This window comes from Myxine glutinosa, chromosome 13 (assembly GCF_964187855.1).
Source record: "Myxine glutinosa chromosome 13, kmMyxGlut1.1, whole genome shotgun sequence".
NCBI lineage: Eukaryota > Metazoa > Chordata > Myxini > Myxiniformes > Myxinidae > Myxine > Myxine glutinosa.
The window spans coordinates 20,821,652-20,845,803 of record NC_136273.1 but is presented as its reverse complement, the minus strand read 5'-3'; the positions used below and the strand labels follow the sequence as shown (position 1 = coordinate 20,845,803).

The following is a 24,152-nucleotide window of genomic DNA, read 5'->3' as shown; positions in this document are numbered from 1 at the left end:
ACATACACACACAAGAACCACACACACAACCAACCAACCACCCACCCTTACAGCATACACCACTCAACTGCAAAACATGCAAAAAAAACACACACACAACCAACCTACTAGCCTCATAACATACACTGCTCAAAACAACAACCATGCACACCTCCATTTCTCTTCCACTCTCAGTCACTACCATACCCCACCTTTTAGGGCTGAAAGAACCACCACCCACTCGACCTCAACATATACCATTCAACCTGCCTCCATACACCTCCTCCAAATCCAAATTGAGCATTTCAAGGCAACCTGGGCCTCCCTCTTGCACATCCTCCTTCTTTCTGTTCCACATACTCCAAGACGAGCAAGAAATGCAAAAGAGGAATTGCCAATATACCCTCTACATACCTTTTTCTTCCTGCACTCCCAACATTCCAAATTTCCGAAATGTACCAATTTCCGAGCTGCATCTCAGAAACGGCTTGGACTTTCGGAATGAAATTTTGCATCAATAATGAAAATACAAAGGTTGACAATTTATTGACCTTGACCTAATTTTAAGGGCATGACTTAATTATAGGAATTTTAACATCTTCACCATAACTCAAATGATTTTGTGATTTCCCATTTCATTTTGAATGATTTGCCGCCATTTTGTTTATGCTAATTAGAAGGTCAAAAACTCAACATTTGGCTTGGGAACCGGGTTAATCGAATTCAGCATACCCTAATTATGTTAAAAAGTGAGGTTCCCAACTTTTACCCAAAAATGCACCTCGAAGCTTATGCATGGCCTTTTTCCATAAATCCGTCTAGGCTGTGATGTCTTTGTGAAAGCAGATATCTCGTTTATTAAATGTCTTACCACAAGCAAACCCAAAACATTTAATCATTCATTCATTATCCAAATATTATACAGTTAACTCTTCAGTTTTTATCGTTTACCAATATCCCAATGCAGCACAAGGTTGTGGGGTAGCTTTAATGGCTGAGGTCATGGGCGCACGGCTTTGTCGATGTTGCAGCGCCCTCTACTGGTTCGGGCAGGAATTAGGAATTTGCCATTGGTGCCCACTAATAGCTCGCATACTCTTCACAAAGGGCACCTTGGGATCTTGTCCACCAATGAATGCCGACAGACAGGACACCCTCTTAACGTCCATCCGAGGGACGGCGCACATTTTATTGAATCACCGTCCCTGTGAAACATCAGAATGACAGTTTATAGCTCGGTCGGGATTCAAACCTAGGCGAGAAAGCTTGGTAGGTGAGTGTGCTTACCTCTGGGTCATCCTGTCAGTCTTCATTCCCAATGACCCCATTTTCGAAAAGAAAATGCAAAAATTAACCACAACATTCCCAATTGAACCTTTCCAGTCATTTATTTTGTGTAAAACAAATAAAAGGCGTTCGATGATCTAAATAGTGATTGGAAAAAACATTGTTTTACACATTTTAGACATGCAAATCATTTGGGAATCCAAAGAAGACAAGTGGGCCAAGGAAGTAAGGAATATTCAAACAAAAAGATGCAAAATTTTAATCTCATCCTTGCAATTAAGTCCACGCACTCCAATTTACTCAGCTATAAACTCATGGGGGATTAGAGAGGGGAGAAGAATGGTTCGGTGCCTCAGGTGACTCGTTTCTCAAAATGAACTCTCGACGTTTTAGATTCCAGAAGGTCCTGGTTGTGGCGCACTGGCTCTTGGCTGCAGGTCCAACAAATAAGAAGGGGAGCACTGAGTCAGTGGATCAAGGTGGTGCAAAAGTACATGAAGATCCTTGTGCAACTTTGTCCGGCTAGCTCTTCAACCATTTTATAGAAGTGGAAATAAATACCGGATTACAAGATTGGATGACTTCGTTAGGCAGGTGCATTGTGCTGAGGTTACATCACATCGTGCCCTTAAAATTTGTGGATGTCAGCAGGTGTAAAAGCTAATGGTGTTCATGTACTATGCATGGTACCAAGGCAAATATTAAAGCATACTAGCTTTTTATTAGTGAGAGCTAATTCCACGGATGTTTGCAGGGGAAAAGGGGGTAAAGGGAGACCCCCCCCCCCTTTCTCTCTAACTGGAAAAAACAAATACCCATGCAGGTAACCACCATGGGTTGACCAGGGGGAAAGGTGAATGATAGAATAGAATACTAAAAGTATGAGTGGAGAGGGCAGTGGAGGTCATCAGTAGTCATTAGAAATTATTTTTTTTTAGAAAAAAAAACATTTTTTTTTTTTTAAATAAAAATAATTAATCATTAGGAAAGACCTGCAAAAAGAATGCATGTTAACAATATTTCCTCTTTCTCAAGGACGACTTGAATCCAAGTTACTGTTTACCCAGTGGGTATACAAACTTCACTCTCGCAAAGCCATATAAGGGGTCTTTCTTTTGAAGATTTACACATCGCAAGATAAATCTATCATGTACAAAATATTCTTTTCCAGTTTCGAATATACCAGGCCTTCCATTCAGATTGATGACCATTCTCTCAGTTGTGTATTGCCAGGGTAAGTTTGAAAAGCTAAAACATTTTTTTCCAGCATCAACACAAACATAGTGACCCTCCAGCAACTATCGGGGACGCCTCTTCGTGGTGGTTGTACCCCCCAATGCAATTCGGGGCCAAATATTCCCCATTTCTTCCCTGCTGCCCGCATTTGTCAGGGCAGCGTGGTCACGGTCATGGTCAGAGTGCCGATTCGTCCCCATGGGCCGGCCCTTTCCCTCGTCTCTAACTCTAACGCTGTCGTGGCCCTGACTTTGCAAAGGCGGGGGTACGTCATCTTGAATGTGGCGGATCTCGGGTTGCTCCTGGGAGATCAATCAGCTGTCTCCGTGTCACGGCCTTGTTCAAGATAACTGTTTGTGGCTATACAACAACAACAACAACAACAACAACAACAGTGACCCAACGAGTATCCCAAACCAAATAATCTACCAGTTTCACCCATGTCGATCCATCGTCAGAATCTGCATTTAGCTGAAAACCCAGCCAGGCCAGAGGCCTGCCCAGATGCTTTGGAGAATTCAAAATGGCGGAAAGGTCCCTTCTTAAATCATAAACTCATGGGTGAGAAACGTTATGGCACTGAAGTTTATAAATCCATCGTTCACCATTGCAGTAACTTATTGTTTGCACTTTTACTTGAAATACAAGGATCTTTATAGGGAATGGACAAATCAACAGCATATGCGATTTAAACCTGGGGTCGCAACATCATGAGCTGTGGGGTTCTTGTCACATGTGTTCATGTGTACCACGTGCACTTAGCCCCATCAACATTCTTTTGATATACTTGGTTACAATAATAGCCGGCGAAGCGGGTGTTGTGAATGAACGTGTATTATGTTGAAAAGCCAGATTTTGCTGGATCCTTTGAAAATGTCGAAGCTTTGACGCACCAAATCGCTCCATGGAGGCCGCCATCTTGCGGATGCGGAAGTATGCATAAACAATTGCGAAAAAGTTCAATAGAGGCTTTGGCTTCGCCGGCTCATTGCGGCTTTGCAGTTGGGTCATATTAAATCATATTTGGCCTTGGCTTTATGGGAACTACTCCAATTGTTTGTACTGGGCACATATAAACTGTAGGGGTGTCTTACCTGCAATGCTCTCACAATGTTCGTCACACTTCCCAATGCTCCTCCAAGAGACCCTCCAAGAGACCTTCCATAGATCAGAGACAGGGACACAGAGCACAAAGTCGTCTCAACATTCTAACCAAGAGGCTGCAGTAGCTCACAAGGAGTGTGTCACAAAGTGTGTGCTGCATGTAACAAATGTATCGGTTTATCATTAGGATTATCAAAAGGATTTTGTTTAACGAAGGTCGTTTGACGAGCAATGGTGAGCTAACCTATATACTGTTTATACCTCCTTGGAATAACCAATGATCTGCTCATACAGGGCCCGCAGTGTCGGGTAACGAGTCTGGTGATCTGAAACTCACAGTTAAACCTTTCATCCATTAGAACTTTTCTGTTTTTTCCTTTTCCTTGAAAATAAGGTTTTCGTACAGGTGTTGTTGCATCTATTGGTGAATCTGTTCGAATCGAATCTGATTGGTTAATTCTCCAATGACATTTAAAAAAAATTATCATCGATGTGCCAACTTGACTCGTTGGTTTTCTTTCATGTCAATCATTTTCTTATTTATTTTAACCCCTCTCTCCATGGTGATGTTATTTAATTAATGTGCACAATTACGTTTCCGAAGGCTTGATCTTGCCACAGGTTGAAGGACTCAATTCTGGAGGTTTGATCGAGTTCCAGGTCCAGAGGAGTCCACAACCTCCTGAATCTTGAGTCACAAGAAAGTATTACTATTTGAGTCCGACTCAGATTCAAGTCTCTGACTCATAAAATGAACGGACTTGTCAACAGCTGGAAAAGAATTTCTGTAACTGGAAGAATTTCCACTTGAAGAGGTTGAAAAGGTTTTGGACTGCAATTGTTCATTCGCTCTTCTGTACACCATATCAGGATAAACTGACATGTCCTCATAGCTAACGACTCAAATGACGTCATCTGAGCCTCGACATCAATTAAACGAATCTGAAAACTTCAGCAGACGTGTTTTTGGTCACATCAAACTCATTTTCAAGATGTAGGCCAATATAATCGACGTTCACATTCATCGGCTAATTGAGGGTACACCATTAGTATCCATCCTGGTGCTGTTCAACTCACCCGGCCTTCTGCCCTCCTTGCTTCATCATTGTGCTGCAATCGGAGGGGTCGGGGCGAGCAGGGGGGGGGGGGGGGGGAGGGGGTGGTAAAAAAAGAAATGCACAGAATGAATTGACATTTACGATGTTATAAAATAGGCAAAACAGTCTTCATAAAATAAACCTCTTTTTGTCAATATAAACATTTTAATGAAGACAATGTACAGGCAGAAGGCCCAATTACTGACTTGACTGACATAATGAAATTCTCCCGAAGGGTATATGCGTGCATCTGTTATGGTGGGGCATGTTGAAAAGTTTAATAATAAACATTGAAGGGAGATCTCACATTCCATGCACAAATAACTGAACACTAATAATGTATCAGCGGGTCTCCATTTCAAATGCTTTTTTTCTGGGCCCTGTGCTTTTTCTGGTCTTCATCAATAATCTCCCCGACTCTCTGCAAAATCCTCTCTATCTCTTTGCTGATGACTCCACTCTCTGCCGCTCCATTCTTCATCCCCAGATCAGCAGGCAGCAGCCTATTCACTCTCTGCAGACCTGGACAACATCACACACTGGTCAAACAAGTGGAACATGTCTTTCACCCTGACAAATCTCACACTCTTACTATGTCTTTTCGAAAAGATGGACTGGACAAACCTCCCATCTACTTTCTGAACAATCCTCTCCAAGAAGTTCTGTCACTCAAGCTTTTGGGTCTCACTATCTGCCATGATCTTTCCTGGGAAAACCACATTTCCAAGCTGGCCTCCAAAGCCAGTCGCCGACTGGGCATCCTCCGTCGTGCGAAGTCCTTCCTTGGCACACCTGAGTTCCTCACCACATACAAGGCTTTCATCCGCAGCTCAATGGAATACTGCTCTCCCCTATGGGCTGGTGCCCCTGCCTCACACCTCGCTCGGCTTCACGCTGTTGAAACCAAAGCTTTCAGAATCATAGGAATCTCCCGCGATGAAGCTGATTCTGAGGGTCTTTCACTCTCTCACCGCAGGCAGGTTGGTGGTCTTTCTGTCTTCTACCGACTCCTCTCCGGCCCTGCTCCCCCAGGTCTGTTTGTGCTCTGTCCCCCAAATATTCCTACAGGTCACACAAGATCTGCCTGCAACCCTCTTCTGATGAAACTGCTAAAATCTAGGCTTTCTGCTCACCTTCACTCCTTCATTCCTCTTTTCTCCCACCTCTGGAACAAACTTTCTCACTCTCTTCAATCCCACTCCTCCCTCCAGGTCTTTAAAACAGCTGCTTGATCTTTTCTACCCCTGTTAGTTCACCCCAGATCCACTTTTCTGAAATACCGACTTCTTTCCTGGAAGTCCTAGCTGTGTCCATGTGTTTTTTTTTTACCTCTCCCACTCCCACCCCCCTTCCCACGCCTCCTCCCCCCAAGCCCTCTCCCGCCCATAGATCTCCCGATGTCCCTGCTCTCAAATGTTGTACTTGTGTGCTTCCCCCTCTCTCCCCATTCTTGTCTCCCACTCCCTTTATTTCGTCTTATGTGTCCGTTTTTTTTTTTTGGTCACTAATATTAGCTCTTACACGAGCCTTGATCTTGTATACAAAAAGAAAAAAAAAAATCTGTACAAATATTTTCATGAGTTTGTGTGTTTGTCTGTGTGTTTGTATGTTCTTCTTTCATGGCCGAAACGTAGCACCCAGAGGCCCCAAATTTTGGGTGTAGGAACATCATGATCTGAGGAAGGTTTTAAGCTACCAAACGCTGACCTTGACGTCTGCTTTGAGGCCACCAAAGGCCACTATAAAGTGTATACTGGGGTGTCGGGTCAACCAGTGCTGCCGCCAGCCCGCAGGCAAAAGGTAACCACCAGGAGGTCAATAACTCTGCTTTTCGCTTTATTGCTTTTCAATGTCCAACACATCCCAAAACCACCGCCGGAACAACTCACCCAGCTGAGTAGCGCCGTGTAGCCCCTGCTCGTCCAAAATAATTGTCTTATACATCATACATTGCCGTTTTCATGCGGAGGTTGAAGCTCATGGAGAGGCTAATTGACAGTGAGGATAAAGGGGGATCAGGCAGATAAAACAGCACCGACATCTCGCAAACGAGTAGATGGGTGGCTGGAATGGAAGTGGGAAGTTGAGGCGGAGGAAACAGACCTTCAGTGGATCAAGTGCGCATGGGAAAGGTGACGATGGACAGCACTTTTGAAAGACTGGAGGGAAGAGCACGAGGAAACAGACATGGAGTCGGTTCCGCAGATGAGAGAAGGGAGGGATAAAAGAATGGAGGTGAACCATTCTTCAAGGAATACATATCCTAAGTTCTGCAATCAATCCTCGCCAGATATTCCTGTAGGCCACTACCCTCACTAACAAACCATCAGGAGGAGCTTCTCACAATTGCCTTACTTCTCAATCCTAGTCTTCCATTGGATGTGATGCCATTTCCCATTGCGCAAACACAAGTTTCCAGGTAGCATTCCCATCAAACAAGTCCCAAAAGATGAGTCTCAGAGGGTGAAAAAGTCACCCTGGGAAGGTTTTCCTTTTCATGATGTTTCACCTCTCGGTAGCGTGCGGACGGTTTGCTAGTGAGAGCATGCATAAGCTTTCTCCATTAACTAAGGCAGTGTAGGTGATGCAAGACAATTACCTGTGCAATAAAACCAGAGATGAGCTTGTTTGTATATTCTGAGCTTGATCTCCTGGTCGACACCTTGGACTTCCTTAGGAAGTCATGTCTCCCGAAATCAAATGCTAGCTTAAGGGTACCTCACACCAAAAAATGGTTTTTACGGACGTCCACGGATGTTCTTTCTACGGCAGCGTTGCGATTTTTTGAGCAAAATCGTGAACACCCGGGAGAGGATTTTTCTTGACCGTGACCGATTCACAGCGGTTTATTACGGTTTAGTACGGACTGCTACGGCTTCGTTGCGGATATACACGGCGGAGATACGGTGCCTCTACGTTTGCTTGCGGTTCCTTACGGTTCCCGGCCCAGAATATAAAAATGGGGGCCCCCCCGCTCTCCCCTCATTCTGCTGCTGACTTCCAAGGGGGAAAGACCTATCCAGGAGAGCCATGGACGGAGCACCCGCTGCCCAGAGAGTCCAAGGAGAGGGAGAATCCTTGCGGATGGTTAAGATGGCCTTACGGAGTCTTACGGTGGTGTTACGGCAGTTGCGGAAGCGTTGAGGAAGCGTTGAGGAAGCGTTGCGGTCTAGATTTCCGTAGCATTGCCGTAATTGTCTTACGAGAGTTTTGGTCCTCGGAAGAAATTACGACCCCTCCCGGACGCTTAAGGATCCATACGAATGCTCCAGGAAGCGTTGAGGATGTCCCAGGTGCCACAAGGAATGCTCCCGATTGTGCACGATTTTTTCGCCGCAACGCCGCCGTAAACGTCGTAACGACCCCGTAAGGCCGGTGTGAGGGGGGTTTAACAAAGGAGTGGCAGTTATTCTTTTTAACCTTTCCCCTTATTTAAGATATAGATCGAATCGAACAAACAAAAAGCAGACTTGTCAACCTGTCCAAGAGAGACCCCAAAAGTCATTTTAAAGCGCACACAACAACAGTGTGATCATAATGTGTCAGAACCTACCCGAACATCGCGAGTAATCTCAGAGCCATGATCACGAGTTTCCTCACGATACTCAGACCCCTGCAAGTGAAACAGCACATGAATTATGGAAGTATTGGAAGACAATTCGGCACCAATAATGTCATTTCAACAGGGAAGGAGGAGGTTGATTAATAAATGAAATATACATTACACATAGGATCATTTACACCATGAGGATACACAGTATGGTGTAGACCTTGGTATGCAATCATTTAACTGAAGATCTCTAAACAGCATCAGCAACAGGGCAGCCTATTGATTTTGAGGTCAAAGGTCAAAAAGTCAACAACTTTGTCAAATTTCTAGACTCCTCAATTTTCATCCGATTGACTTAAATTTGAACAGGATTTGAAATATCAGGATACTGAATTTAACCACCAATAATTTTTGAGGTCTAAACGTGAAAAGGTGAACATAGGCCAAATTTCTAAAATCGTCAATTTTCATCTGATTGACTTGAAATCTGAAGAGGATTTGCACACCAGGTCACTGAAGTCAACCACCAATTATTTTTGAGGTCAACATAGGCCAAAGGTCACCAACTAATTTTAGGGATTGCGCAAGTATCATGCTGTGCACGCCATATTTCTTGTTTTTCTTTGTTTGTTTGGTCCAATTTTTGAAACAAGGAGAGGAAATAGAAATAGGATATGATAGTGTTGAGGAAATACAAGCAAGATACCTGGGTATACACCCAAGACTAATGAGCTAAAGCAGGGCACACTTTCTATCCAATGAAGGCCTTAAAAAGGCCTTTCGGCCTTACAATGCGAAACGAATAGCACAGAACAACAACGACTCTACATGGAATATATTGCACGGGATAAAACACTCAAACAAAGACAGCAATAGAAACATAAAGAATCCTGTTCGGAAAACTCAGCTATAGTGAGGTGGAAACGAACAGCTCAGATTTTTTTTAATCCATGGGCTAAGGCTTAGTAGAGTGAGCACACACACACACACACACACACACACACACACACACACACACACACACACACACACACACACACACACGACAAACACGTAACACGACCACTGAGCTTGGGAAAAGTACTGACACTACTTGAATTATTTGAATTATTACTATTCGTCACTACTTGAATTCAAATTTATTCTCCTGTTGATTTGAGCAACGATCATTGCAGTTGAATGTATCTGAAAATTCCTGACATCCAGAGAAAACTTCCTGTTCAACATTATGCATGTTGTGAGCTCAGAACACTACCCCCACGGCTCCATGAACTGCCCCCAGGGCTCCAAAACAACCACTGGTGCTCCAAAAACTGCCCCCAGGGCTCCCAGAACCTGCCCCGGGACTCCAAAACTGCCCCCAGGGCTCCCAGAACTTGCCCCAGGGCTCCAGAAACGGTCCCCTGGGCTCCCAAACAGATTTCACCATGCACGTGCGAAAAATCCCAAAGTATTGCTCTGTTAGGCCAAGACTTAGTGATCAGTTGTAAATATAGACACCACTTCGAGCAGATAGAGGATTTATAGGCTCCCCCCTCCCCGCCCTTCCCCCCTCCCCCTCCTCCCCCTCCCACCCCCTCCCCTTCCCCCCTCCCATCCCTCCCCCTCCCACTCTTCTCCCCTCCCACCCGTTCCCCTCCCCTCCCCTCCTCCCTGTTCCCCTCCCCTCCCCCGCCCGGCATTGCCGGGTACTTCTGCTAATAGGCAATAAAACGAGGTGGAGAGAGAGGCGGTGATTAAAATGTATTCCCATTAACCTACAGACAAAAAAAATGAAGTCAATAAAAACCAATTTTAACAATGAAAGTACGAACCCTTCGCTAAGACAACTACGTACTTCATAAAAACGTCCACAATTTATCTCGGAAAAATAAGAGATCGATTTATGAATTGTATACAATAGACATTGATGGTATAGAGATGATTTTATGTGTATTTTCTCCCCCGATGTGCCATGCTCTCTGGTACTGGGCGTTGGTTCTGCCCAAGCGCTTTCCTGGCATGGAGCCATGCTGGACGGTTTGCCATCCGTCTCTCAGCAGTAGTCGGGGTAGAAATTTGTAATTTGTTCAGGATGCCGGCGATGTCTCGCCTACTGCTCACGAATCGCACAGTGGAATCTTTAACGCCGAATCAATGCCAGCAGATGGGACCCCCAGTCGAACGTCCACCCGATGGGGGGTACACACATTGATGAATCTGAAACACCAGGATGGCATTTTATAGCTGGGCTGGGATTCGAACCCAGGGCAGACAGCTTCGAGGCAGTGCATTCACCATATACATATATGTGATGACGTAGGCATTCTAAACGATGACACGTGACAGCATCGGGTCGTGCCCCCCCCCCGCCCCCCCTCATACTCATCGGTTTATCCTTCGTGCTGAGTTGGTGAAAAGCTGTTGCGCATTTGTTCGAGCGCGTTCTGACTTGTCTTCGTCTCATCAACAAATAAATTGCACGACAAGCGCACTTGGGAATAATAAAGCACCACTCGCTAAAGTAGCCCGCGGGTCACCTGTGCAAACCAAAGGCTCACCGAGTCAAACAGGTTGATGATGATTCACCTTTGGAGAACCAAGATATGTGGGAAAAAACTCAGTGCTCAGCAGAAAGGAAACAATCGTGGACGAAAATGGGCTTTGTATCCATTTCATGAGAGCAAAGTTATCACTATCGACAATATGTATTCCAACCTAGTAAGGGTAAAGGACATTCAGGACAAACTCAACATCTATTTCGAAAACCTTCCTTTTACTTCGGGACATCTTCCCCATTGACTTCAGCGTGTTCTTCGCACTAATTATGATTTCCATGAATTATTGATGTTCAAAACAGGCCAAGTTGGTGAATAATGAATAAAGTTGAATTCAAATGGATTCTCCTGTTAATTTGAGCAAAGATCAACGCAGTTGAATGTATCTGAAAATATCTGACATCCAGAAAAAACTCCCTGTTCAATATTATGCATGTTGTGAGCTCAGAACACGAGCATCATAACCCCCAGAACTGTCCTCAGGCCTCCAAAACCACCCCAGTGGCTCCAACAACTGTCCCCAGGGCTCTAGAAACACCACAGGGGCTCCAAAAACTGCCCCCAGGGCTCCTAGAGCCACCCACAGGGGCTCCAACAACTGCCCCCAGGGCTCCTAGAAACACCACAGGGGCTCCAAAAACTGCCCCCAGGGCTCCTAGAACCACCCACAGGGTTCTCAAAACCACCCCAGTGGCTCCAACAACTGCCCCCAGGGCTCTAGAAACACCACAGGGGCTCCAAAAACTGCCCCCAGGGCTCCCAGAACCACCCCCAGGGCTCCATAACCACCTCAGTGGCACCCAAAACTGTCACCAGAACTCTCAGTACCACCCAAGGGTTCCGAAGTCACCACAGCCCACAGAGGCTTAAAACTGCCCCCAGGGCTACCTAATCACCAACCCCAGGGCTCAAAAAACAGCCCCCCGGGCTCCCAAAACACTGCCCATCAATGCTCCCAAAGAACTTCCCCAACAAAGCACTGAACCTCGATCATACACCAGCAGCATAAATGGCAATGGTCAAGTCTAATGAAGGAGTTGATTAGTTAAATGTGGAGTGATAATGGACGGGAAACAGCGGTTATTCGTAAAATCGAATAATGTCCTTTCCTTTCCTTTCACCCAAAAATAATACTAGTTATGCAAATAACCTGTTCTGAATATGATGGAATAATGATGCCTTTAGAATGGAGAGTGAATGTCAAACAGGCCCTCACGGTATCAAGGTTTCCACTGTCTCCCAAGCGGAAATGGCCAGCGGGATGATTTCCCTCAACTGGCCCTTCCACAGGTTGCTCCGCATCTCCGACGCGGACCTCTTTGCACTCGGTTGCTAGGGAGACACACACAAAGGAGGATCAATCAGTGCCTGGAGACAATGAGCACATCACATGGATCAGTTTGGATAGTGTCGTAAACACTTACCGGAGTAACCAGAGAATGGTCATTTCAGGGGAATGTTTGTATAATAATGATAATAATAATAATAATAATAACTAGAGAGCATCTGAAAATATAAAGCACGTCTGTGTCCGTTTGCATTCAGACGTCTTCTTCTTCTCCCGTATGCTCAAAATAACGAAAACAGTTTTTAAAAATACTAAATGTAAATTGATGATTTTATGCAGCCTTGACCTTTGAGCTTTCGATCTAAAAAATAATCAGCTTCTAGCTTTTGATTTGTCAACCAATTCTGTGACTCAGTATGCAAATTCTTAAAATTTCAGGTCAATTGGAGGAAAATTGATGATTTTGTGCAACCTTTACCTTTGACCTTTTGATATTAAAAAAAACATTCGACTCCTACCTTTTAATTAGTGAACCAAATCAGTGACCCAATATGCCAATATGACCCAATATGGTCTTTAAATTTTAGGTCAATCGGGTGAAAATTGGCGATTTTGTCAAAGCAACCTTGACCTTTGACCTGTTGATCTAAAAAAAAAAAACAATCAGGTTTTAGCTTTTGATTGGTGAACCAATTTAGTGACCTGATATGTAAATTCTTTAAAATTCAGGTCAATCGGATGAAAATTGGCCATTTCCCGCAACCTTGACCTTTGACCCATTGACCAAATTATTAATTTGCCTTCTCCATATTATCATAATAAAGCTTTGTTGAAAATTTTGAAGACAAAGCTCAAATGGTAAATTGAAATTTTAGGTCAATTGGATGAAAATTTATGATTTTACGTGATATGTGACCTTTGGACAAAATTATTGATTTACCATCTCCGTATTATCATAATAAAGCTTTGGTGAAAATTTGATGACAAATCTCAAATGGTAAAATGTTACGGCCTGGACACACACACACACACACACACACACACACACACACACACACACACACACACACACACACACACACGATTGCAAAACTCCCTCACCTGTGCAGCAGGGCTTTTAATAATACAAGTACTCGAACCAAGTTGATTAATCCTAAGGAAATAAATGTATCTCAAACGGTAAAATCATGGGGTTTAAATTTTGCTGTTAATATCAGTTGGAAATATACCAGTCCTCAATCTGTAAATGTTTGGATGTTCTGTTGGTTGAATGTTGAGAGGATGGGTGGTTAGTTGTGTAGATGTTTGGATGTTCTGGTGGTTGGATGTTGAGATGATGAGTGGTTAGTTGTGTAGAAGTTTGGATGTTCTGGTGGTTGGATGTTGAGATGATGAGTGGTTAGTTGTGTGGATGTTTGGATGTTCTGGTGGTTGGATGTTGAGAGAATGGGTGGTTAGTTGTGTAGATGTTTGGATGTTCTGGTGGTTCGATGTTTTGAGAAGATGAGTGGTTAGTTTTGTAGATGTTTGGATGTTCTGGTGATTGGATGTTGAGATGATAAGTGGTTCGTTGTGTATATGTTTGGATGTTCTGGTGGTTGGATGTTGAGAGAATGGGTGGTTAGTTGTGTAGATGTTTGGATGTTCTGGTGGTTGGATGTTGAGATGATGGGTGGTTAGTTGTGTAGATGTTTGGATGTTCTGGTGGTTGGATGTTGAGAAGATGAGTGGTTAGTTGTGTAGATGTTTGGATGTTCTGGTGGTTGGATGTTGAGAGAATGGGTGGTTAGTTGTGTAGATGTTTGGATGTTCTGGTGGTTGGATATTGAGAAGATGAGTGGTTAGTTGTGTAGATGTTTGGATGTTCTGGTGATTGGATGTTGAGATGATGAGTGGTTAGTTGTGTATATGTTTGGATGTTCTGGTGGTTAGATGTTGAGAGAATGGGTGGTTAGTTGTGTCGATGTTTGGATGTTCTGGTGGATGTTGAGTTTATGGGTGGTTAGTCGTGTAGATGATTGGATGTTTTGGTGGTTGGATATTGAGATGATTGGTGGTTACTTTTGTTGATGTTTAGATGTACTGATGGTTTAGTGCTCAAATGGTTCCATATTTGCCTGCATTTGTGGGTTCCATGGTGGTGCTGGTTGTTCATACGTGGCCTTTTCTGGCACAGCTGTCCAACTCGGGTAGGTTGCCGTGGCATTTTCTGGCTCAGATATCCCACTCGGGTAGGCTGCCGTGGCCACGTTTGGCTCAGATGTCCCACTCGGGTAGGTTGCCGTGGCCACGTTTGGCTCAGATGTCCCACTCGGGTAGGTTGCCGTGGCCACGTTTGGCTCAGATGTCCCACTCGGGTAGGTTGCCGTGGCCATGTTTGGCTCAGATATCCCACTCAGGTAGGTTGCCGTGGCCAAGTTTGGCTCAGATGTCCCACTCGGGTCGGTTGCCGTGGCCATGTTTGGCTCAAATGTCGAACTCGGGTCGGTTGCCGTTGGTATGTTGGAAACCTCTTCTGCGGAAGCTAGAAAGTGTGTTTGTGTGGGTGTAAGGAAAAGGGTGCTGGTGGTCAGAGATTGGTCAAGGGAAGGTAAGGCACATTGCATGACCCTTCCCGGTACCACCCATCATTAAAGGGCATACCAGACCGTGAGTTTTCGGCATAATTAGCTCTCATACAAATTCATTCATCTTCTCACATACGAGTATGTTTGCATCATTTCAGGTGCGCAAATATACTTGGTAGAATGTCACTCCGGTTGAGGATGTGTCGCTTTAATGCCCTTGATCAAGTAGGGAACAAAGATTTGCCATAAGTCTCAAAATTCCGCTTTTAAGTCGCGATGCTGCGACGTCCAATTTTGAGTCATGCGACAAGCCAACTATGAGTTGCTTGTGCCACATGGAGAATATTTGTCAAATGAAGATTTAGGGGACCTAGAGTCACAGCGAGCTGATGAAGTTATTCCTGTTGAAACACCTTACCCGTTAATGTTAACTCCAAAACGAATGTCGGAGGCCCTTCAGAGACTACAGTCCAAGTTGCTAGGATGGTGGCTGATGCCATCAACTGTTACAAAGACCTTTATCAGCGGATGAAAAGAAAGTCAGTCCAACAGTCTTTGGACAAATAATTATTCAAGGTCGAACCGAAGTACACATCAAGTGTCATCTGCGGATGGACGGGGCATACGAACCTGCCTTTTCGTCCCCAAAACTCCACCTCTGGTGAGTGTACAATGTTATTAGCCCCTGTAGGACTGAGTCTGAAGCAGGGCTTATGGATTGGGTCTCGTCCGTACGTCCATTCGTGCGTGTGACAGCAACCACATCTCTGGGATGTATGCACCGATTTTGTTCATACTTGACGCACAGATAATTATAAGGAAGGATGGGTTGCATATGTATGCACATCATTTTTTTTTTCGAGATCAGATCCAACATGGCCGACTGGCAGCCATTTTGTTACTTAAACGTGTCCCCAACCATTTATTGGACATGCATGGACTGATTTTGTTCAAACTTAGCAAAAAGACAATGCATGAGAGTATATTGTTGCGGTTTTCCCATAAAGGCAAACCCCCTTTAGTTATTTGCACGACAACATGTAGCCTGCAGTAGTTAGTTATTTCTTATTGAACGTAAAGATTAGCCCTTTCCCACTGTGTAGTAATCAAGACCAATATGCGTTGAGAGTAGGCAGGATTTCAAACCTTCCTGTGGTTAAGGGAAGACATTTCTAATGAGCAGGAAGGCGTGGCCAAAAGAACAGGCCCACGTGACCAATGACGGGTCGGGAACACGTCACCAGCAAGCGACCAATGGGGTGTGAAACCTCCCCAAATGAAAGGGGGAAGGAGGACTGAAACCTTCATTGGGGGAGGAGGGATTGACGGGCAGCACGTGACCAACCTCAGCCAATGGGAGGCTGTCGAACATTCGAGAAGCTTTTCGGGTGTGATAAAACCCCCGCCGATCGCATTTTGACCCGCTCTTGGATGTTGCTTCGCCGAGGACACTTCTCTTGCATTTTTCCTTGCTCTGGACTTTTGCTCTGGACTCTGGCTCTGGACTCTTGCTCTTGGATTTTGCTGCGCCACGACATACCTCTTGCCCGGACCCTCTTGCATTGTGCTTCGCCGACACTGCTGCTCTTGCTTTGTGCTTCGCCGACCGACACCCATCGCTCTTCGCCGATCTCTCGCTCTGATCAGGCTGACCTGCAAGCGTTGGCTTCTCCCGTGACTCACCTTGAAGCTGAAGCTTGTCTACCTGCGTTGCAGCTTGTGCAACCTGTGGAACTTCGTCGTCCAGTTACCTCGTCCAGGCTGCACGTCCGGATCAAGGATCAAGCTACGCGCTGCGCACACCAGACCACGTGGCCACCTTCGGAGTCAATCCCAGCACGTACATCGGTACGATAATAACCAGTGTGTTATTCCCTGTGTGTGAGTGTGAAGGCGCCTGTGGGGTTTATTATTAGGTAAGGATTGATAAGATTGAATCTTCGTCTCTGTTGCTCTGTGCCTTCTAAAGAAAAGGCTGTACATTTTGCGTTACTTTCCAACCTGTTCGGATATGTCTTTTCTCCATTGGCCTAGTATCATCTGAGACCGAAAATTGGCTTGAATCAGGTCCGTAAATCACGTCAGGTAACGCCGCTTTCCACACAGTGCTAATCCATTGTGCTCTGCACACGTGCACTTTGAAGGTATCCGTGATTTTCCGGTATTAACCGAGGGGAATCACACAACAAAATTGGTGTCAGGAGTTTGGGATATTTGGACCTGGAGTACTACGCTTCATGTACTGCGAAATTACGAGCATGTGGAAATTTAGTTTAAAACAAATTTTAAAAAAAATTAAAATTAAATTCGGATGATGGCAAAATGAGCAGGTTCCGGTGGGAATAGAAAATGTAGAGCATGAGGATGAATTAATGGCCCAGGACACAAACGAACAGATTGACCTTGGAGTTAATCACGGCACGGCAGGGAGTGGAGATCATGGCGGCGCTTCGCACGCAGGGCCGGAGGCCAGACCCGCTGTGCAAGCGGGGGTTAACATGGAGTTATTCATGACTCAAATCAGAGCATGCTTTGAGGTGCAAATGAGAGAATCAAGCTGCGATATGAAAAGGATGGGGGAGGAAATTGGGCGTAAATTGAGCGAGGAGTTCGCGGGTGTACGTGCCGAGGTAAAGCGGTGTGAGATATGCGTCCAGCGAGAGCTGAAGGAGAGAACGGCCAAACTGACTGGTGGACTAGAGGGATTGATGCGGGAGGTAGAGAAAGCGACGGTGGGTCAACAGGAATTGCGGGAATGTGTGCAAGAGTGGTGCTCGCATCATGATGACGTACCTGCTGAGCAAATAAAAAGATCACAGGTTGTTGAAGAGAGCCGGGAGAAAATGGGTCCCGTGGTGAGCAGCGATTTCGGGAATGTGTTTGGTGCGATCAGGTGTTCGACTAGCTTGGGTGAAAGGATAGACCCAGGAGTTCGTGCAGGGTCAAGTGTGAGGGGTACGAATGGTACGGAGTGTGTGGGAAGAGTGTGCGCACCGGGGTGTGCGAGTACAGAATGGGGTGCGAGGGGTAATCGACCATCTCAGGCATCGACATTGACCGGGATAGGGGTCAGTGGGGCAGGTAGGGGACACGAGCCCCAAATATGTGGTGCGCCGTGGGCACCGGAGGGGGTCGGTGCTGCGTTGGTCCCACAAGGACCGGCATGCGGGATTCGTACCTCCGGCACCCGCACGTATTGCTGGCGCCGTACGACGGCAAGAGCGATCGGCGGGGTTCGAGGGGAAATTCGGAGTTTTAGAGGTACGCACATTACCAGGTGAGGTGCTCTAACCGTGCCCGGTTGGGTCATCATGCGTGGGACCGCAGAGCCCCGTGCAGGGATGGTCCCCGGCACTTGGGACCACCAACTCCACCCCCCTCGGATCGTCCATGCCGACCGGTTAAGACCCTGCACAGGCGAGCAGGCACCCGCATGGATCGCGCTGGCCTTAGAGGCCGATGCGCGACCGATTACCCCCATAGATGGGGGCTCATAGTGTAGAGGACTGGGGGAGTATGGTACCCCCCACGTGGGGGTGTGGTGATGGGACCATTCCCCACGAGGGGGGGGGCATGAGCACTAGTTTAGGGGGATAGCATTGTTAGGCCCATGGAGGGGGCAGAAATGGTTGCTCCATGGGGGCACCGAAGCACTAGCTGAGGGAGGGCTAGGATAATTATTATGGATCTAGAGAGACCATAGGGACTGAGATTTAAGTAGTGACCATGAACTATAGAGGGGATGTAGAGAGTTTAGGGGTTGTTATCAAGTGGTGTGCATCGTGTAAAGGGACGACGAGGGAAGCACGAGTTATAGGGGAAATCAGCTAGATAGATGATGCTGTATGTTTGAGAATAAATGGAATTGTGTTATGGTGTGGAATGCATGGTGTGGAAATAATTGGTGTGGAATGCATGGTGTGAAGAATTGAATGGGGGGAGTGGAACCCATTCACGGAGGCCCGGGTGGGTAGTTTAAAGTTAGATAGAGGGTGTAGGTAAATTACCATGGATATTGACACCTGTGGTGCTGATTGCAGAAATGTAGTGTTTTGTGAGGTGCAGGAGGCAGTGGAATGGCTGGGCGTGTGGTTTGTTGGTAGAAAGTTAGCTGAGGCACCCCGCCAGTCACTGGGAGCTCGTCGGCCAGGTAAGGCCGTAGGTAGGCTCAGGGAGCCAGTTAGGTTAGCATGTAAGTGGGGCCCGAGGATCCAGGGAAAGGACTCGGGTTGCCCAAATGCCAAGGTGGGCATCAGGTGGGAAGAGCCAAGGAGGGCCTTCCCCAGATAGGTTAGGGTGAGGAGTAGGCGAGCTCGGGAGACAGCTCTGGTGGACCAGGGGGTGCAGGCAGGTAGACCTGCTGGTGAAGCCACACGACCCAGCCCCAAAATTGTGCAAGGGCACAGATAGAAAAATCGTGGGGCGAGACCCAAATTCAGGAGGGCACCACAATGTGGGCAATGGGAATTCGGGTTCTTAGAAACACATAGTTTAAAGAAGGCCGATTGGCAGGGTACAACCCCGGGGAGATTAAATGTGTAATGATGTTAGTGTCGTTAGGATTTTGTGAACACCCCTTCACACCATCCACAACCAGCCACAAGGGGGTGAATTGCACACCACGGGGCTCAATGTTTGATTGGTGAAATGCATCACGACATGGGTATAAAACATTGTGTTCATTCCGAATTTCCTTCCTGGGAGAATCTGGGGGGAGTTGGGGACGAATTTGGTATAGAGAGGGGACTTGGGAGACAAGACGTAGAGACGAATTGTAAATACAAGGAGGGCTAGGGTAGTGTAGTTAACGGTGGGGGTACGTATGGGTAGGGCCAGGCTCGAGTTCACTCTGCCGGCATTCCTCTCACCCGCTTGTCGTACCTTTGTTTTGCGGTGCCACCGTGCCCTTTCCTTGTGCTCGTTGCGTTTTCTCCTCCTCCCCGATCCAGGACCATCACGAGGACTCACCTTGCCGTCGCAGCATCTTGCTGCCATCCATCACTCACTCCCATCATCCCATCACTCACCCATTATGGACCACGATCTCGGTGGCCACACCCATTTCCATTGTTACACCTCCTAGCTGCCCCATCATCTTGCTACTTGAACCACCTGTTGGGTGGCATTGACACCACACATGGATCACCTGTTGGGTGGCATTGACGCCACACATTTGGACCACTTGTCAAGTGGCCCCGCTCACAAAATAAAAAGTGATCCATGTGTGCAAGTGTGAAGAATTAGATGGCCCTGATCTTGAAATGGCCTGTATGCCGGTCAGGGCCAGCCGGTTTTGTTAGCCCGCCTACCATGGCAAGAAGCCACAAGATGACGCCAGCAACAAATTATCCATTCTCTATTCCTCGAGTCCAGGTCCTGTCATAGTTTTTGTAAATAAATTGTGTTTAGTGTAAAATGTAAAAATGTTGCCCACCAGTTATGTGTTTAGTTTCAAAATTCCGGCAATACGCGAACAGTATAAGGTTGTGGGTGTGAATCTGTTAGGTAGTTTCTCAACGCATTAGGAGGGACATATTTAGTTTTAAAATGTACATTTAAATGTAAAAAAAAAAAAAAAAAATGTCGCACACATTGGGATTAGAGTTTAAAATGTTACGGGAATCACATCTACGTGTCACACAAAAAGTAATGTTAAAAGAATGCCAGCTCACCCTAGCCGCTCCATGTGGACGACTCGGGTCGAGTCTCGGTGAGAGGAGGGTTTAGTGTTGCAGTTTTGCCATTAAGGCAAACCCCCTTTAGTTATTTGCACGACAACATGTAGCCTGCAGTAGTTAGTTATTTCTTATTGAATGTAAAGATTAGCCCTTTCCCACTGTGTAGTAATCAAGACCAATATGCGTTGAGAGTAGGCAAGATTTCAAACCTTCGTGTGGTTAAGGGAAGACATTTCTAATGAGCAGGAAGGCGTGGCCAAAAGAACAGGCCCACGTGACCAATGACGGGTCGGGAACACATCACCAGCAAGCGACCAATGGGGTGTGAAACCTCCCCAAATGAAAGGGGGAAGGAGGACTGAAACCTTCATTGTGGGAGGAGGGATTGAAGGCCAGCACATGACCAACCTCGGCTTCACCGACCCTCCTGCTCTTGCTTTGTGCTTCGCCGACCGACACCCATTGCTCTTCGCCGATCTCTCGCTCTGATCAGGCTGACCTGCAAATGTTGGCTTCTCCCGTGACTCACCTTGAAGCTGAAGCTTGTCTACCTGCGTTGCAGCTTGTGCAACCTGTGGAAGTTCGTCGTCCAGATACCTCGTCCAGGCTGCACGTCTGGATCGAGGATCGAGCTGCGCCCTGCGCACACCAGACCACGTGGCCACCTTCGGGGTCAATCCCAGCACGTACATCAGTACGATAATAACCAGTGTGTTATTCCCTGTGTGTGAGTGTGAAGGCGCCTGTGGGGTTTATTATTAGGTAAGGATTGATAAGATTGAATCTTCGTCCCTGTGCTCTGTGCCTTCTAAATAAAAGGCTGTACATTTTGTGTTACTTTCAAACCTGTTCGGATACGTCTTTTCTCCATTGGCCTAGCATCATCCGAGACCGAACTTGGCTTGAATCAGGTCCGTAAATCACGTCAGGTAACGCCGCTTTCCAGACCGTGCAAATCCGCTCGGCACTCAATAAAGTGTGGGAAGCGAGGGTTCGATCCCTGGTTTCTTCGGTCGCGTGTCTTGAAGGTATTTGGGATCAATTGACCAGCAAACTCTTCGGTGCATGGCTGGGAGGTTGGCGATCGGAATTGCTTAGCAATCTGTCAATCACGAGTCTAGTCGCTCGCGGCCAGCGGCCTCAGTGGAACTGGAGTTCGAGGGGGAATGGGGCTTAAACCCCCCCTTAGTACGTTGACGAACCCGGGATCCGCAACAATATATATATATGCAGAAGAGTTTGTTTTGTCATCTGACCAAAGATAGCCGACTGATGGTCTTTAACTCCATACAACAAAGCTTTCAGAATCATTGGAATCTCACGCGATGAAGGTAACTCCGAGGGCAGCTAACGCCACTCACCGCGATGAAGCTAACTTCACTCACTCACCGCAGGCAGGGTGGTGGTGTTCTGTCTTCTACCGACTCCTCTCCGGCCTTGCTCCCCCAGCTCTGTCTGTGCTCTGTCCCCAAAATATTCCTACATGTCGCACAAGATCTGCCAGCAAGCCTCTGATGGTTAAACTGCCAAAATCAAGACTCTCTGCTCACCTTCACTCTTTCATTCCCCTTTTCTCCCGCCTCTGGAACAAACTCCCTCACTCTCTTCAATCCCACTCCTCCCTCGAGGTCTTTAAAACAGCTGTTCACCACCATCTCTTATCTTCCCCCATCCAAAACCTTAGTCTTTTCTACCCCCGATAATTCACCCCAGATCCACTTTTTGGAAATACCGACTTCTTTCCTGGAAGTCCTAGCAGTGTCGACGTTTTTTTTTTTTTACCTCTCCCATCCCCCCTTCCCTTCCCATGCCTCCTCCCCCCCAAGCCCTCTCCCTCCCACAGATCTCCCGATGTCCCTATTCTCCATCTTGTTCTCCCGCTCCCTTTATCATGTGTTTTATGTGTCCATTTGTTTTTTTTTGTGATCAATGTTAGCTCTTACACGAGCCTCGACCTTGTATACAAATTTTTTTTTTTTACTAAAACTGCGATGGAACTATGACATTTATGTTTTTTTCTTCTTGTTTATGATGATGAAGACCACTCGTTTTTGCATCATCAGATGCATGGGCTGCTGAAGCATTTTCTAGGCACAATCCTGGACCGGTCGCCACTCCGACGCAGGATAGTCAAATGGCTCATTCATCCCAAAAAGCTGGTACTCATTTTGTTGACCCCGGAAGGATGGCAGGCTGAGTCAACCCACCTGGTGGTAATTCAACGGTATGACAGGGGCTTCAACTCAAGACCTTGCAATTTTAAACCTTAACAGTTAAGCCAACACCAGGCTTCCATGTTATTTAGACTTTATATTAAAATAACATTTAAATATGTACATGTATATATCAGCTTATATTACGTTATATAACAGAAAATATACCTGGGCTCCAATGGGAAAAACGGATTTGCTTCGCACTTTCGCAACCCCCAAGTTAACCGGGGCCAAAGTGTACATCGACCTGTAACTTGAAGTCAGCAATTTGGATCATGACTTCGGGTGCCGGCAGGAGGACTACACCTGAACTCGCACAAGCAGAAGCTCACAGAGAGGAAGGACAGCCGGCTTAATGTCCCATCCGAATATAGCCCACGCTCGACAGGTAAAATGTGCTACCTCTGACACTCACCCATCCAGTTAACCCCCGACTTGTACGACACAATTAATGAGTGAGATGTAATATAATTCTACTGACATAAGCACGAGGTATAACGAGGTATACACGTGAGTACCTTCAGCCATGGTTGCGCCGCAGACCCGAAGCTCTGTCTCTCTCGATCTGTGAAGCGCTCTGCCCTTTTATAGCGCGGGAGGAGCCCGTGGGGCAGCAATGAGCCCCGAGGGCGAACCTCCATGGAGAGAAACCGATTTGCTGACGCGTCTCTTACACCGCCGACAGGTAGGTGTTTTCAGCCGAACTTTTCATCTGGCGTCTCAAATCGAATTTACTTTCAATGTGAACCGTGAGTTAGGGTCCTGATCCTACCTGTCTAGCGAAATGGGAAGTAGGCTTTTATACCTGGATGCGATTGGAAATCCGCAAATCGCCCTCCCTCGTTTGGTTGCATCACTACTGAGACACGGCTGCGCGTCGTTGCAGATGCACATTTGGCGCCATGCTGCCAGACTTTTCTGAATGACGTAGTGGGACCTTTGTCGAGCAGATTCAATGTGTCTCCGAAGGATGACGTATTTATTGAAGCGATATACCAATCAAATTACAGTTGATAGTCCGATCGGGAATCGAACCCAGACCAGCAAGCATATGTTCGGTCCGCTCCCTTTGAGCTCTCCTAAGTGTATTTACAGCATCGTTTGTACAATAACTTATATAACACTTATATATATTAACACTAGGAAGTCGCAGGTGATGGTAAAAGTTTAGCAAAAGTGTTCCCTCCCAGGGGCGGATCCAGGAATTTCAAGACGGGGGGGTACATGAAACTATAGCGTTGGGGAGGGGGGGTTAAGAGGGGCGTGGGGGTCCTCCCCCAGGAATTTAAAAAAAATTGATCGTCAGAAACGGCATTTCGTGCGTTGTTGGAAGTTTGTGCAGTTCCTTGTGTTCTTCGCTGGTCCAACAGTTCAGCAGATTCGTGATGACGAATGGTCAGAGCGAGGAACTGGGGAAACGACTTGCCCAGCTGTTCCTTCCGCTATAAATTGATGAATTTTGTAGGTGTGTGTGTGTGTGTGTGTGTGTGTGTGTGTGTGTGTGTGTGTGTGTGTGTGTGTGTGTGTGTGTGGCATGTTTTTTGTGTAGTTCTTCTGGAGCTTTCTCCAATGGAATTTCTTAGGTAGGTCTTCAGACGACGCAGGTAAGAAAATGA

At 46.4% G+C, this 24,152-nt stretch overlaps 1 protein-coding gene across 1 annotated transcript; it reads right to left on the bottom strand.

Moving 5' to 3' along the window:
- Positions 1–1,348: 1,348 nt before the first annotated feature.
- LOC137438684 (uncharacterized) lies at positions 1,349–23,407 on the bottom strand. The gene is made up of 7 exons (XM_068133932.2): positions 23,055–23,407; positions 14,196–14,602; positions 12,007–12,122; positions 8,257–8,316; positions 4,684–4,716; positions 3,597–3,660; positions 1,349–1,697 (listed from the first exon to the last, which is right to left on the bottom strand). The coding sequence occupies exons 1-7, from the start codon at positions 23,062–23,064 to the stop codon at positions 1,656–1,658; spliced, it is 732 nt and encodes a 243-aa protein (XP_067990033.2). The 5' UTR covers positions 23,065–23,407; the 3' UTR covers positions 1,349–1,655.
- Positions 23,408–24,152: the final 745 nt, after the last annotated feature.

What these genes read in the sequence shown, in the direction of transcription:
- LOC137438684 (XM_068133932.2), bottom strand. An exon ending in AGATTACTCGCGATGTTCGG is followed by an intron (nt 4,717 to 8,256) that starts GTAGGTTCTGAC and finishes CTCCGATTGCAG; the next exon opens with CACAATGATGAAGCAAGGAG. An exon ending in ACATTGTGAGAGCATTGCAG is followed by an intron (nt 1,698 to 3,596) that starts GTAAGACACCCC and finishes TTGGACCTGCAG; the next exon opens with CCAAGAGCCAGTGCGCCACA.